The sequence below is a fragment of the Primulina eburnea genome, chromosome 16, assembly GCF_022965805.1.
Source record: "Primulina eburnea isolate SZY01 chromosome 16, ASM2296580v1, whole genome shotgun sequence".
In the NCBI taxonomy this organism is placed as follows: Eukaryota; Viridiplantae; Streptophyta; class Magnoliopsida; order Lamiales; family Gesneriaceae; genus Primulina; species Primulina eburnea.
Window position 1 is genome coordinate 8,328,343 of NC_133116.1, and position 17,415 is coordinate 8,345,757.

Here is a 17,415-nt window from a genome sequence, read left to right on the forward strand (position 1 = left end):
CACATGTTTGATATTATGAGTGGGTATCTTCGTGAGCACTGATGAGATGATGTACATCTATTGGATGTGATGAAATTATGTATCCAATAGGTCGCGCACACACACACACACACATATTTTGTGCCTTGGATTTTTTCACCACATTGTCCTAATTTAGAGCCATTTTCAACAAACGGGCAAAAAAAGAAAAAAAATAGTTTTTTAGTCTACTAAATTGTTTGATTTTGGGTATAGTTGTCTACTATGTTTTCAAAGTTTATTTTGATATATTAATTTTTAATTTTCGGTTATTTTGGTTCAATTACTGACGTGACATCAGAAAATACTGACATGACATCGAAAAATAACGACATAGCTTTGGAAAATGCTGACTTACCAAGCTGTCATGTCAACAATTGAACCAAATTAATTGAAATTAAAAGTTAATATATTAAAACTAAAATTTAAAAAGTTAATGATTAAAATAAAAAATAACAAGTTAATGAAAAGAAATCATTTTCTCAAAAAAAAAAAAAAAAACCATCCAAATAATCTTGTCAACAAGTTCATACTCTATACACATTCTCCATGGAGTTGAATTACATGATATTCTACCACTAGTCATTTCCTTGATATTGTATCGTATAAATGTAGATGAACCACATCGTTTGTGAGCTATTCGAAATTCAATTAATTAAAAGTTCGTTTGAACTCGTTTAATGAGATTCGTTAAAATAAACGAACCAAACTCAAGTTTTACAATATTCGACTCGTTAGCTCGTGAATATATTCGTTGGTAAGTTAATGAGTTATATCTTATATGAAAAAATAATATTTTTGATATTTGTTGATTTTGCACATTACTTATGAAATATATAGAAAAATTTATTAAATGAATTTATTATAAGAAATTTATAAATTTTAATAAGAATTCTATATTTTTCTCTAAATATATAATATACTTTTTAATGAATTTTATGAAGATTTAAATGTATAATTCTTATTTATTAAGTTCATTTAGGCTCGATAAAAATTTGAATAAGCTTGTGAACCATGAATATATTTGTTAAATAAAGCTCGAGCTCGACTCGATTATAAACGAGTCGAGCTCAAACATTCAAGAATTCGGCTCGACTCAACTCGACAATTTTGAATGAACCTATATTGGATTATGGTAAATTATATTAGTAAAAATTTGATCTTACATATATAGTAACTTGTCTTGGCGCAAAACATTTTTTTAGTTTATTTTTTTTATCAGAGTGGTGATATGTTTAATGATTGAAAGTGTAAACGAAGTATAGTAATTTATACTAGGGTTTAGTTTTGACCAACTAAAATATTAAAATTCAGTTTAGAATAATTTACCGGACAAAAGTAACTTGTTTTTCCTTATAAAATATAGATAAAAATAAAGTTGCCTCGTTGACTCAAATAGATTCCATGTAAAGACATTCGGCAGTTTCCCAGTTGCCCATTTGCCCAATTGAAATATGACAGCAGATTGATTCTTCACACTTGTGACCAAATCCTTATCCATTCACTTTCTACAGACACATAAATAAATAGCTTGGGTAACCCCTCATTTTGTCACAAGAAAAAAAAAACTCCTTCAAAATCAGAAAACTAATCCTTAAATTCTGTCTCTCCATTTTCATATCTTAAGGAAATAGAAGGATGGCTGCTATGACATTAGATCCAAGTTTCAGCCTTCAAGTCAGCAGCAATGCATCCAAGAATAGAGTTATAGTTGAGGAAATTGACGGCCTTATTAGGGTCTACAAAGACGGGCATGTTGAACGACCTCAAATCATGACACATGCTGCGTGCTCCTCGGCTTCGGAGTTCGGGGTGTCGTGTAGAGACGTGATCATCGACAAGTACACGAATATTTGGGCACGTTTCTATGTTCCGAATACATCTCTTAAGAAACTTCCCTTGCTGGTGTACTTCCATGGAGGTGGATTTTGTGTTGGTTCTGCATCTTGGAGCTGTTACCATGAATTCCTAGCAAAATTATCCTCGAAAACAGGTTGTGTCATCGTGTCGGTCAACCACCGGTTGGCACCCGAATACCCTCTTCCAGCAGCGTACGAGGATGGCGTCAAGGCCCTTATTTGGTTAAGGCAACAATCTTTACTAAGTAAGAATGAGTGGTGGACTAATAATTGTAACATTAGTAAAATCTTTTTGGCCGGTGATAGTGCTGGTGCGAATATAGCCTTCAATGTCTCCATAAGGCTAGCTCGGCAAATTGATATCAAGGGTTTAATCCTAATTCAGCCATTTTTTGGAGGAGAATCGAGGACTCATTCTGAAAAGTACATGATGCAGCCACCACGCTCGGCCCTCACGTTGGCGGCATCGGACACTTACTGGCGGCTATCGCTTCCACCCGGGGAGAACCGCGACCATCCATGGTGTAATCCGATGTCTAAAATGGCTCCTAACTTGGAGGAGTTGAGAGATTTGTCTATTATGGTATGCATATCAGAAATGGATATACTGAAAGATAGGAACTTGGAGTTGTGTGCTAAATTGGGTCAGAAAGTGGAGCAAATAATGTATGAAGGTGTTGGCCACGCATTTCAGATTCTTAACAAGTCCACTTTGGCACAAACTCGTATTCACGAATTAACAAGTCATATCAAGAACTTTGTACATAAGTAAATGAAAATCATTTCATTTTGTGTATGTCTAATTTTAACAGCATATTTTAATTGTTCAAGTACATTTTTTTTCATCTGAAGATATTTAATTTGGAAAGAATATATGTTTGGTTTATGTTTATTATCATGTTTTGTTCATGATTTCCAGCCTAACCGGAATCCCCAAACAGACGTGGGCGATCAACCCTCGGCAGAGTTGGATCGTCAAATTATCGATCACAAAGTGGTACATCCATGATCATATCATCAATCTTGATCACAAAGTTGTTACCGAGGAGAATTCTAATTAAGTATCTGGTTGGTCAATGATAGAATATTAATTATTTTTTAAGATTGATACCTCATGGATGAGCCCACTACCACTGGCTCATCCCTAGCCCAAATAGAAGGCAAACACATGACAGGCACATGTATTCTCTTATAAATACAAGGTTTGAGCATTCAATTCAGGGATAATCACTATATTATTTTTCAGCAGCACTCTTAGCTGCTCCCACTTATATCCTTAGTCTCTGACTTAAGCGTCGGAGGGGTTACGTCGGGACACCCTTCCGGCCCCTTCTAACGGTCTCCATCGTGATTTCAGGCTCCGGACAAATTCGAAACATGCGTCTGGACTAGTGTCACTTGCTGGAACCGGACTCTAATTTTTCAGTGATTATCAAAGATCAATTTTATATCTGTAAAATCAACAAAATGTTATTCGCTGAAACTGGAATATATAATTCACTCAAAATTAAGTTGAAGTTTGGACCTTTAGGTGCACCACAACGTGAAATAAAGAAATTCTATTAATTGCTTTGCCCAGTTTTGAGGGGATCAGACAAGATGTTTTAGAAACTTGATTTATGGAAATATTGGATTTTGGAAAACGGTTTTCTCATGTCGTTACATACATACAAGCTGGTTTATTTTCTAGCTAACTTGTAGACAACATGTTAAGTAGCTCTATAAAATTTGATGATACATACATACAAGCTGGTCAATGATAGAATATTAATTATTTTTTAAGTATCTGGTTGGTCAATGAAGCAGCTTTGAATTGTCAAATTTGATATGTGACGAAATTTTCAGACGACGCGTTTTATACGCGTCTTCACTCTGAAGGGGAGCTCTATTTTATAAAGCTTCCCGCCTGCCCTCATTCTGAAATCATCCATTTTTCGAGTTTTCTCTCATCTTATAGCATTTGATTGCTTAGTTCTATAATATTTGTGAGGTGTTTCGTTCTCCTGTATTAAGATAGTGTGTGTTATCTTTGAAAACACAATGAGTGGTTGTACGCCTTAAAATGTTATAGTGAAATTCTTTTCATCTTACCTGTGGTTTTTACCATAATAATTTTTAGGGGTTTTTCACGTAAATCTCGGTGTCTGATTTATTTTTTATTTTCATATTATTATCTCAAATTACCGTACGTGGGACTAACAAGTGATATTAAATCCTTGGTTTAAAATTTATTAAAATTATAAGTATGCTCCGTGGTTGCAGCCTAGATTGATCTCCCACATCAGAAAAGTTTTTTTGAGATTTTTTAAGGTGGAATTATTTTGTCCAGTCTACTAAATTGTTGTAGACATAATGGAGGGCGTGTACGAATAACAAAGTTCAATGGAAGCAATTTTATGCTGTGGAAAATAAAGATACAAGTAGTTTTAAGAAAAGAAAATTGCTTGGCGGCTATTGGAGATAGACCGATGGAAATTACGGATGATGGAAAGTGGAATGAGATGAATGACAATGTTGTTTCCAATTTATATTTGGCTATAGCTGTCAAAGTATTGTCAAGTATCACTGTATATAAAAAAACAAAAGTTATCTGGGATACTCTGACAAAGATGTACGAGGTCAAGTCACTACACAACATGATTTTCTTAAAAAGAAAGTTTTATACTCTTTGAGTAACGGGATCCTCATCGATGACCGACCATATCAATACACTAAATACTCTATTTGCCCAACTTACTTCCATAGAGGCATAAAATAGAGGAAAATGAACGTGCGGAACTTCTACTTTAAGATTTACCAGATTCATACTATCAACTTATCATCAACATAACCAACAATATTCTTATGGGCTCTATAAAATTTGATGATATTTTAACTGCGGTTCTCGGAAAAAACAAACTAGTGCAAGAATAAGGAAGATAGGTTGGTAACTTCAAAGCAGGTAGAGGCTTGCCAATGATAAGAGGAAGATTTATAGATCGTGGCTCTAGTTGGAGCCAAAGACGAGGTAGATCAAAGTCGAGAAGTAAGAAGAAAAATATTTACTGCTTTAAATGTGACGGTAAAGAACACTTTAAGAAATAGTGTACGAGTATCGACAAGAGTTCTCAAGGAAATGTGGCTAGTACTTCAGGTGGTGGTGAAATTTTATTCAGCGAAGCGACAACAGTTGCAGAAGGTAGATACAAATTTTGTGACAAATGGATTATGGATTCAGGAGCGACGTGGCACATGATGTCTCGGAGAGAGTGGTTTGATCATTATGAACCAGGCTCAGAAGGAACGATATTCATGGGAAATGATCGTGCCTTGGAAATCGTTGGGGTCAGTATTATCAAAATTAAAATTTTTGATGGAACCATTCGCACCATATAGGAGTTATGACATGTGAAAGAAGTGACGGAGAATCTTTTGTCCTTGGGGGCAATTGGATGACATCGGGTGCAAAACCGTATTGAGAACGTGATCATGAAAATTGTGAAAGGTGCGTTTGTGGTTATGAAAGCGGAAAAAGTTGCTGCAAATATGTATGTACTTTAGAGAGAAAACACAAAGATGCAGAACTAGATGTTGCATCAATTGGTTCAGGAGAAGAATTAACAGCGTTATGGCATAAAAAGCTCGGGCATATGTCAGAACGAGAGTTGAAAATTCTCTCGGAACAGAAGCTGCTGTCGGGACTTACAAAAGTGTCATTATCTTTTTGTAAGCATGTTGTTACCAGTAAACAACACATATTAAAGTTTGGCACTTCTACTGCCAAAAGCAAAAGCGTACTAGAGCTGATTCATTCGAATGTTTGGCAAGCACCAGTTATATCCCTAGGAGGAGCGAGATATTTTGTCTCATTCATGATGATTTCCCTAGGAGATCTTAGGTGTATTATATTAAGAAGAAATCAGATGTTTCCAGATCTTCAAAGATTTCAAAGCGCGAGTTGAACTTGATTCTGAAAAGAAAATCAAGTGTCTCAGGACTGACACTAGAGAAGAATATACCAGTGATTTGATGCATATTGTCAAAATGAAGGCATCAAAAGACAATTCACGACGACTTACACACCTCGAACAAAATGGAGTGGTGGAGTGGATGAACAGAACCTTGTTGGACAGAATAAGAGCTATGTTGAGGATTGCAGGGTCTAGACAAGACGATTAATCTGAAGACTCCGATGGAGATGTGGACTGGGAAGCCGGCAGATTATTCCTATTTGCATACATTTGGAAGTCCTTTGTACGTTCTGTACAATGAGCATGAAAGATCGAAGTTGGATTCGAAATCCAGAAAATGTATCTTCTTGGGTTATGCTGATGGAATAGAGGCGTTTCGCTTGTGGGATCCTACTGTTCACAATCTTGTCATTAGCAGAGACGTTATCTTCGAGGAAGATAAAGTAAAGTGAGACAAAGACACACTGAATTCAGAAACTATTATATTTCAGGTGGAAAATAGGGCTGACGAAAGTCAAAATTCTTGTGAAGCAGTACCAGAGCACGAAGAACAAGAACATGTTGAGTATGAGATTTCCAATGTGAGGTAGTTAACTCGAGACAAAAAACCACCAGGTTGGCCTTCAGATTATGTCACTGAATGTAATATTGCATATTTTCTATTATCAGATGATGGTGAGCCATCGAGTTTCCACGAGACTACTCAAAGCTCGGATGTATCCTTGTGGATGATAGCAATGCAAGAAGAGTTTGAGGCATTAGACAAGAATAAAACGTGGGATCTTGTTACATTACCACGAAGGAGGAAAGCCATTGGAAACATATGGGTCTACAAGATCAAGCGTGACGACAATAACCAAGTAGAGCGGTATCGTACTAGATTGGTGGTAAAATGATATGCTAAAAAAAAGGTATTGACTTCAATGAGATATTTTCTCTTGTGGTTCGGCTTACAAAAGTCAGAGTAGTTCTGACATTATGTGTAGTGTTTGACCTACATCTAGAAAATCTAGATGTGAAAACAACATTTCTTCATGGAGATCTTGAACAAGAAATATATATACTCCAGCCAGAAAGTTTTGCGAAAAAAGCAAAGATAACATGGTTTGCAGGTTGAACAAAACTCTGTACGGTCTCAAACATGCGTCGCTTTGTTGGTACAAGAGATTTGATTCGTATATTACGAGCCTTGGATACAACATACTGAGTGCAGACCCTTGTACATATTTCAAGAGGTCTGGTGATGATTATATCATTTTGCTATTGTATGTGGACACATGTTTGTAGCAGACCTCAACAAAGATCAGGTCCAAGGATTGATGGCACAGTTGACTAGGGAATTTGATGTGAAATACTTGGGACCAGCAAACAAGATTATAGGGATAGAAGTTCACCGAGATAGAAGTAGCAGAAATATTTGGCTTCCCAAAAAAATTATTTGAAGAAAGTCTTGCAACACTTTAACATGCAAGATAGCAAGTCAATATCGACCCCTCTTCCTGTTAACTCTAAGTTATCCTTCGAGATGTATCCTAGCAGTGAAGCAGAGAGGATGAAGATGTCTCGAGTACTATATGCATCAGTAGTAGGAAGTTTGATGTTCGCTATGATCTGTACAAGATCAGACATTGCTCAAGCAATGGGAGCAGTTAGTCGGTACATGGCGAATCCTGTATGAGAGCATTCGATTACAGTTAAGAGGATCCTTAGATACATTAAGGGTACCTCAAATGCTGCATTATGTTATGGAAGATCAGATTTTACACTCAGAGGCTATGTCGATTCAGATTATGCAGGAAATTCTGATAAGAGAAAATCTACTAGTGGTTATGTATTTACGCTTGCAGGGGGAGCAGTAAGCTAGGTTTCAAAACTGCAAACATTTGTGGCATTATCTAAAACAGAAGCAGAATACATGGCAACTACTCAAGCTTGCAAGAAAGCAATATTGATTAAAAGGTTATTGGAGGAGATCAGGCACCAACAAGAGAAGGTATCTTAGTTTTGTGACAGTCAGAGTGCCTTGCACATCGCAAGGAATCCAACATTTCATTCCAAGACGAAACATATTGGAGTCCAATTTCACTTTGTTCGAGAAATAGTAGAGGAAAAAAGCGTGGATATGTAGAAAATCTATACAAAGGATAACATAGCTGATGTTCTGACCAAGCCAGTAAACATCGACAAGTTTGAGTGGTGCAAATCCTCAAGTGGTCTAGCGGAAACGTAAGCAGCAAGGAATGACAAGATTGAAAAGATGTATGGAGATGTGTTTGATTCTCAATATCTCCAAGTGAGAAAATTGTCAAAAAGATGTTAGGTCACATTAAATGTGGGTTGAATGAAGCAGCTTTGAATTGTCAAATTTGATATTTGACGAAATTTTCAGACGACGCGTTTTATACGCGTCTTCACACTGACAGAGAGCTCTATTTATAGAGGGAGTAGAGCTCTATCCCCTCATTCTGAAAGCATCCATTCTTCGAGTTTTCTCTCATCTTATAGCATTTGAGTGATTAGTTCTATAATATTTATGAGGTGTTTTGTTATCATGTATTAAGAGAGTGCGTGTTCTCTTTGGAAACACAGTGAGTGGTTGTAAACTTTAAAATGTTATAGTGAAATTCTTTTCATCTCGCCCGTGGTTTTTATCATAATAATTTTTAGGAGTTTTTCACGTATATCTCGGTGTCCGATTAACTCTTTATTTTCATATTATTATCTCAAATTACCGTATGTAGGACCAACATAGCTCACATATAAAATGTATACGTAATAATATATTATAATTTAAAGAGAATTTCTTTTTGTTTTTGTATTTTCGTCTCTTCGAAATTTTAGTCATCTATATATTTTAAATTTCAGTTTTGTCTGTTATTTTTGTTTTTGTGTGTGTCTATTTCAGTAATTTTTTTGCAATGCAGCCCCGATGTATATAGTGTGACATCAACATTTTCAATGAAAAAAGATTAAAATTGACAAAAATCAGGAGATTGATAACTAACTGAAATTTGATTATATAGCCGATTAAAATTGCAAAGTGACAAAATTAATACATTTTGAAGAAGAATTATTAATTTGAAACTTGATCGACAGTTTAATATTTTTTCGCATGTATTTAATAAGTTTTAAATTAATAAATATGGTATGAATAAATTTCTAAATTATCGTTCACGTAATAGAAAATTAATTAATCGAGGTCGCCGCCAGTCGTTGGATGCGGTGGAGAATTTTAAAAATTAAGGTCTATTCTTTCATGTTTTCGTCCATTACTAATTTTGTCTTAAAGATTTTAATTGAATTTTAATGATAATCAGGAATACTTAAGGCTAGGTACTGTTAAAAAAAATTGTTCACTGCTTAGAATATTAAGATCGACTAAATTTAAAGATTAAATTATATCGACTACATAAAAACCATCTAAGTATAATTCAAATATGAATAATATTGCTCCAAAAGTTATTTGAGATGGCAGGATATGAAAGACATTTACCAAAAGATAAATTGTTCAATTTCTCACTACCACTATCTTCTCGGTTTGAGCCGACTACACAAGGTTGTGCTAATATGATTTACCCGATCAGTCTGATTTGTATATCGATTATTTTTCGCTGCCAATTAAGAAATAAACTATATCCGATTAGTTCAAATTCGACCTCAGTGAAATTGAACATGGATCAATTTTGTCACAAAGAATATAAAGGTACGAGGTCGAGGTCATGCGAAAACCCAAAATCCTCGTGTCTTTATCTCGTTAGCTGCCAGCTAAATCTTGCTCAAATGAGTGTTCCACAAAGTTCTACAAGGGTGTTGTCCTGCAAAAGTTGATAGCGTATGACATATACGTAGATACGTGTGTATGTGTGTGTATATATATGCATCAAATGAGTGAGTGACACCTCATCGGTGTTCACATAGGTGTGCAGGTATGCAGGATATCAAAACTCTATATAATATATATATATATATATATATATATATATATATATATATATATATATATATATATAAAGAGAGATAAAAAAATATATATATAACCTCAAATTTAAGTAAGTATGAAGAGGGTAAATTTGTTGGTAGCTCTCCATCTTCTGCTGTATGGGATGCAGCAATTACTTAACATGCGTAGAGCTCTCAGAGAGGAAACCTAAGTTAAAATCAAGATAGATGAGTGGACTGATGGAATAAAAGTGCGTTCGTATTTATAGATGAGGAAGAAAGCGTAAAGAACGGTTGGTGATTTAATTTGGGGTAGTTGGAATTCACGATTTTACACCAACCCACAACCCCATTTTTTTGTGTGTGTGTAAATTAATAATAAACCGACACCCGATTGCATGCATTGCGTGCTAATATATTTTATTTTTATTTATGTTTTGTGTGTTTATTAATATGGATTTGAGCATGATAATTTGTTTAATTACAACTTTTAGAATATTGTATAATGCAACTAAAAGATGTTGGACATTGAGATTAGTTTTATTTTCTTGTTATTTATTTGCTTCCACAATAAGATTATTTTTATTTTCTTGTTAATTATGTTGGATATAATTAGCTTCAATCCACGCACAACTAACTTCCTAAAAGATTCAACAGTAAAATTTTCACCAAACTTTCTTGAGAAACAGCTCAAATCTTCAACCCGAAGCCCCTCAGAACTCTAGCCCAAATGCCTGAACTTTTCACTGAAGATAAGTCGATGATATTTGGATCTTTAAACTGTGCTTCTTCACTTAATTCTTCAAATGCATCCACCACATTCTGTAATCTAGCAACAAGTTCAATCGAAAGCGATGCAAATGTAGCCAAAGACAAGGAACTCGCGCTATGATACGTCTTGACCTCGTCTTCTTTGATGAAATCATCGCCTTCATATGCAGTCCAAGAAGGCCATGGCGCATGTTTTCTTAGCTTGTGCTTTGGGAAATCCTTGTTTGGCAAACGGGTGGCAACCGAGAAGAGAGACGACTTTACATGAGTCGAAGTTTCACTTGTAGATTTAACGCTTAGATGCATACTTTCGTTTCCATTTTTGTCACTTGGAAGATTGTGGGGATCTTCTAGCTCTTTGGTGTGATCCCTTGTGATTTCCCAGCTCTCTGAATTGATCAGAAGAAATGATCTTTGATCTATTTTCTTCTGTAACTGCTCGCCTGCCTCGTGCACTTGTTTCAGAATATTGTCTTGCGGGCATAGTTTTTCCATTTTTTCTAGTTTATTTCCAAGCTCAAGCAGGACCTTTGCCCCCTCTGCACCAACCCTTTGAAGCTGGCTTCGAAAAACATGCCTCTTCTCATGTTGTGCCTGCAAGAAATTCGCATCAATACACGTTCTGATCGATCTGAAGACACGAGACATTGTATTTATAAAACGTGGTAAAATAGCATTGTGATTTGTTTATTGCCTGTATTTCTGATAGAATGCAGCCATGGAGTGCCATTACGACATAAGCACAATGCCTGACCGCACCACTTACTTTCACATAAGTTCTCCACGGATGCGGGTGCCTTTTGTAACGTCCATGAGGCGGCTCCCAAAGAGCAAAATTCAACTGCTCGAAAAAGGATGTAGATTTAAACAATGAAGAAGATTTCATGTTTGTGCAGTGAAGAAAATCTCTAAAATTTCGAATTACCAATGTGTTCTCTCGGTTTGCAGATTCTATCACGGACTTATAGCCGAGGTAAAGTTGATCGCTTGAGGCTTGTTGAGTCATGAATCTACCTCGAGTTTCTGTTCAAATCGACACTTTTGAGGTAGCCATTCACACAACCTATAAAAATTTAAACTCAATTAAAAGAAAATTTAAGTTTAGTATTAAAAGAGTGTTAAATTGACATTTGAGTAGATATTGTAACCTTCAAAAGAGTTTGCAAGCTCTATGAAATTATTCAAAACCAAGCGATGAAGATCCTCCCCAGACCAAATGGGGTAGATGCAAATATTTATGACGAAGCAGATACAAGCACCAACTGCTATAAGAACAAGTCGAGTCAGAATCGCCTCTGTATATTCTCTGGTTCTGTTCCCAGCTACCATAACTACGCAAAACGTGAGCACAAATGCCCGGTATCCATACTCGTATGGCGCCATAGTAGGGTAGAGTTTCAAGTATGATGCGGTAGTGCCTGTTAGATCACGAAGCTATGCATCAGATATTGTTGGTTCAATCGATGCCCCAAAGGTTCATATCATAGTCGTAGACATGCTGTCCTGTTAGAGAGTATAAATGGCAAAACAGTAGAAAGATTGTGGTACGGTTGAAATTTCGAGGTGTAATATTAATAACTTAATATCAACTATAACTTTTGGTGAAACTCGATATAACAAACATTCTATGTTCTCTAGAAACTAAAAAGCAAACGGTAATGTGATGTACAAACCAGTTATAAAAAAACTTATGATGACTACGGCTTTTTCCCCCTTCCCAGCTAGGAGGGACAACCTAGCGAAGAGAAAGGCAAGCATTCCAGCACAGAACGTCCCTAAACTACGGTTGAATCCTTTTATGAATGTTGCACCTGCAGATTCATTCAACAGTTCAAACGTCACGTTATATCAGGCAGATATATCTCATGTGGTTTGCTGTTATTTTAATTTGGAATACCTATGCTGAATTCAAACATGACAATAACAGTGAGGATTGCCCAGATTGAGAACTGGGAGACATCAGGAAGAGGCTTTTTCCAGAATATGATCAATGATACAACTGCCAATGCAAATCCCATCTTCAGCGCATATATGATTTTTCTTGGATCATTTCTCCCCATCTCCATAGCTTTCTCGACAAAATCGAATGAATCATTCCAACACGGAGTAAATTTATTGTGCATTGCTTTGAGCCAAATGCAAGAACATCTTTCGCCATTATTTCCTTCCAGCCCACGGAAGGACGGAAGCAATCTTTCCTTGCTCATATCGACTGATGATTGTTTAGAACAACAAATGGAATCTGAGGAATTACTATATTTGAAGTTGATTATTTAACCACAAGAATCTTTTAACTTCGATATCAAGAGAAAGGGAAGAAATTTTGATTTTAAAATGAAATGACACAACATATATTAGCCTGTAAGATAGATGCAGCACACATATTATAATTCTAAACTGAAACAAAATAGAAGAAGAAGAAGAAGAAGTCAATCTTAGACGATGTTGACAAAATCAGTAACAAAATCGTAAACCACGTTTATTAGAACTTGGAATAGAACAAATAAGCCTGTCTCGGATTAATGAATATTTCAGCCACGGCTTTTCTACAAGAATAAGTTTCCCTTTAATAATTTTCTACTTGCTTTTCATATTAACGGAAACAGATATACGATACAAGAATAAAATTCTGCAGCAAAAACGGGTACTTTTTATAATTGTTAGTTGTCAAACGTCGGCTGAATTAAGTTTAGGGTGTTGTATATATGAACTTGTATAATCCTCTCCTTAAACTAGTTATGAGAGTTAGACCTAAGAGCATAATCTTAACAATAACAAAAATCGTTATTAAATAAATATTTGATCCTTGAACAGGTGTCCCTTAAACTCTATATTTATTTGTTACATCATTATATGCAGGATATACCTGTACGAGGTACTGCCCTCAGGTTCAATGGAGTTACAACTCCAGAAACATGACACTTCACGAGTAGTCTATTCAAAAATATTATTTCAACTTTACTTCCTGATTTTTTTTTATAATTTTTGGTGACAGGAGGTGTGTTCAATAGGAAGCCTGATTATATAAATATTTAAATAGATTTAGCACGCTAAAATTTTGAAATTCTCTACTGGTATCGTCTAGTTATACAACAAAGTTGGTCTAAATGCAGGTTGTGGTAACACACGAGGCATTTGATAGACAAATCCATTGTCCACATCGCTCAGCTCTTGAATTTCAAGAACCTCCACTCGTCTCTTCATCTTCTTTCTTATCTTTATCGCCACATCCGCCGGAACGAATCTCCCGCAAACGCTAACCTTGTCTTGTTGTTTCTCTATGAAATGTGTATCTATTTCTACAAGAATGTTTTTAATAAACAGGAGCTGTAAAAAGACATATCTCATTAATAAAAGTATTTTTTTTATACATGTATGATTTACCTTTCATATTTAGAAGGATTCCTCTCATTTTTCTGCAGCAAGAATTGCAGTCTAGGTTGACCCTCATCACCATGCAATGAGCCTGTTTGTTTACAACGATGCCAGATAAATTAATGAATTAGAATCTTGTCTTGGTGGCTGTTTTGTGGGTTTCTTTAGAGAGAAAATAAAAATCATGGCTGTTTTCCTTGAAGCCCAGGAGCTACAGCCCAAACAGATAAAAAGCCCAAGGGAAAATGCAGTTGGCCCAATGAAGAAATGTAGGATCAGTTGCTGCCATTGCCCGACGTGAAAGAACGTGGAAGAACGTGGAGTGATGAGGGAAGGGAAAACTGCTGTGCAGAATGTGACAAAAAGGGAGGGAAGGGAATCAGAGAAACCCCCCGACAACTCAACACAAAAAAGCTACAGCAACTTCTCTGCAACTTTGCTCTCATATACTTTGTCGTATATTTTTATTTCCAGCAATCGTTTTTCCATAGATTTCAAAATGTTTATTCAAGTTTCTTGTAAAAACTTTGTTCGAATTTATAACGGCATAATAAATATTGATATTGCTTATTAATTCCTCTTTTAATTTCATTATATTCCTCATTTCATGTTCTTATTTTTAGAGCCATTTCGAGGAAATTAGAACGAACGATCGAATCGAGATTCGCAACGTTTGATAAAGAAGTCAGATTATTTCACAATTTTGGCACGAACACGTGTCTGGCACGCCCGCAAATTTTGAGACAAACAAGTTGGCACACCCAGTGGGACCAAATGCCTCCAAAGCGTACTGAAAAGAATGAAGGAATTCCTCCATCACAGGGAAAAGATCATCGTTCACAGGAGGAAGAGACCGATGTTGATGGAAGATCAGTGGAACGACTGGTACACAAGTTCGAAGAAGAGGCTGTGAAGGAAGGAATTTCATTTTCTGGTGGTGAGGGACTTCCAGCAACTATTATGTTGTCCATGGAGAAAAATATCCGTGGGGATCTCAACGAAATGACCAAAGTCTTTATTGCTGTTATGATGGAAGTTATGGCAGAAATAAGGGAATGGAGGAAGTCTTTGAAGGAAGAGAATAAGTCACCAAAAGATGATAAACCTAAGGAAACTTGAACTAAATTGTCTGAAGACCAACGCCAGGGATCGGGGAATCCTCAAGCAGGTGAAAATCACCGCTTAGAGGAATCACTGACTCTCGAGTTTGTTGGGGAAGGAAGGTATACTCCACACAGGAGGGAATATGAGTTGGATCCTAAACGGAAAAGTTACAGTAATGGTAAACAAATAGCAGGGAATATGTTCGCTGTCACTTCTCCTAGCAAGCATCCAGAGATGTATGGTGATGGGGGAATGCATGGGTGTTCAGTTCCAGGTTCGGGGAATAACACTCGGGGGGCAAATTATTCCCCGCACCCATTGCAAAAAACTCCAGTCTTGGACTTCGAGACTGTACATGACGTTATTCAAGGGTTGTATGGCCCGAGAGTGAGGCCAATCAACCGACCAGAGTTTCATAAGCCATACCCCGATGTTGTTGATCGTGAAAATCTTTACCCACGAGGATATAACATTCGAGACTTTACTTTGTACTCGGGGGAAGATTGTCAATCTAACGTGGAATATGTGACAAGGTTTACAATACAGTGTGGGGAATTAGCAAATTTGAATAATTTTTCCAACTACAAGTTACGTTTGTTTCCCAATTCATTGACTAGTATTGTTTTTACTTGGTATGCCACACTGCCTCGGAAAATGATGTTTGAGGTAAAGGAGAACAAGACAGAGACTTTTCATGGAAAAGGCCGCCGTTGTCAGAGTGGAGATGATATGTATTATAATGGGAGGAATATGAGATACAGTAGGGGATCCATGGCCAAAAGGCCGGAGAACCAGCACCTCGGAAATGTTTCATTTCAAGGGTCAATGAATGGCGAGGGAAGGAGTGACCGACAGTCATTCCAGAAGTTAATACAGAGGCCATCACCTCTAGACACCAATAATAGATATGAAAGAAAATCTCGTTTTGTTATTCCTCCCAGAACAATCCCCAATAGTGTATGAAAACGGGTAGAGCATCCAAAGTTCCTAAAACTGCTTTCTCGGACCCAAAAACATCGTTTGTTGAGAGAAAAAGCTGCTGAGCGCAGATCTAAGGTGGAGGAATCACTAAGAGAGAAGAAAAAATTTGGGAGGAAGGCTACTGAAGATAAAGAAGAGGAAGATGATGACTTGTTAACGGAGGAAGACAATAATGTTGTCAAGAAAGCTACTTTCAGGGTGGGACAGATTCTCATTTCATTTGAATGTACCACTGGTTCGTTAATGCTGCCAGAGGAGTTTAAACACAAAAGAACATTTGAATCCAATGTATTCACCGAAAATCAGAGTGGTACAGAATCCATTCAAACTGATATTTTGAATGAGAGCGTCGGTGTTCTTGTCGATGAAGAGAAAATAGTGTTGATGAAACAACCCACCAACGAAATGACGAAACATATCAAACCACTCTACATTGTAGCACATGTGAATGGAAAGTCGTTGTCTAGAGTGCTGATAGATAATGGGTCTGCTGTGAATATTTTGCCATACAGAATCCTTCAGAAATTGGGGAAGAATGTGGAAGACTTGATATCTACCGAATTCTCTGTGGCAACTTTTACTAGGGAATCTACAAAAACTTTAGGAGTGTTGCTAGAAAATGTTACTGTGAGGTCTCGATTCTCGCTGTCAGCTTTTTTCGTGGTCAATTCCAGTGTTAGCTTCCATACTTTGTTAGGGAGGGATTGGATTCACACCAATCATTGTGTGTCATCCTCCATGCACCAGTTATTGTTAATGTATAAGGAAATTGAGGTTGAAGTGGTACAGGCTGATTCACAGCCGTATCAATATAATTCTAATGTCGTGGAAGCTAGATATTATGATGGAGCTTTTGGTCTAATTATGTTTCGTAACTACAAGGTGTATGGGCAATCAAGAGCAGTATACATGGACATTCAAAAAGTTAATGAAGCAGTTGAGAAGGTGCTCCAACCTACTGCCATGGTCTCTCCTAGACCCATGGTCCGACCTATTATCGAGGAGGTCGATGACTAAGTTCACTAAAGAAGAGATGGAAGTCGCTGCAACTTCCGAGTGGAAAGACAAAATGCAGCAGCTGGTGAACGAAGAGTTGTGGGATATCGATGGAGCTAAAGTAATATTTGAGGAGGAATGTGGAGGTAGTGAGAAAGAAAATTTACATATGGAGGATTTAATCTTAGCTTTGGCTCAGATGAAAGATCGACAGCCGAAGACAGGTGGTTCATAAAGATGGAAAAGATGGGAAGTATTGTACAAAGTAGGCTGGATGACCACTTTGGTTAATTTTGTCATATTGGCCTCTAAGAAGTTTATGTAAATACGTGAGGAATAGGCTTTTAAGCCATTCCTTGCGGAAGTTGTTTGTAAATAATGATGGAGCATCTGTGAATAAATAAAAATAAGTGCTCATGGAA

General features: G+C 36.6%; 1 protein-coding gene and 1 pseudogene across 1 annotated transcript; one reads left to right on the forward strand and one right to left on the reverse strand.

Moving 5' to 3' along the window:
* The first annotated feature begins 1,557 nt into the window (after positions 1 to 1,557).
* LOC140816530 (probable carboxylesterase 6) lies at positions 1,558 to 2,907 on the forward strand. The gene has a single exon (XM_073175861.1). It carries the CDS (start codon positions 1,657 to 1,659, stop codon positions 2,647 to 2,649), a length of 993 nt encoding a protein of 330 aa, XP_073031962.1. The 5' UTR covers positions 1,558 to 1,656; the 3' UTR covers positions 2,650 to 2,907.
* A 7,415-nt stretch (positions 2,908 to 10,322) lies between these two features.
* Positions 10,323 to 13,104, reverse strand: LOC140816641 (aluminum-activated malate transporter 4-like; annotated as a pseudogene).
* Between the last annotated feature and the right edge of the window lie 4,311 nt (positions 13,105 to 17,415).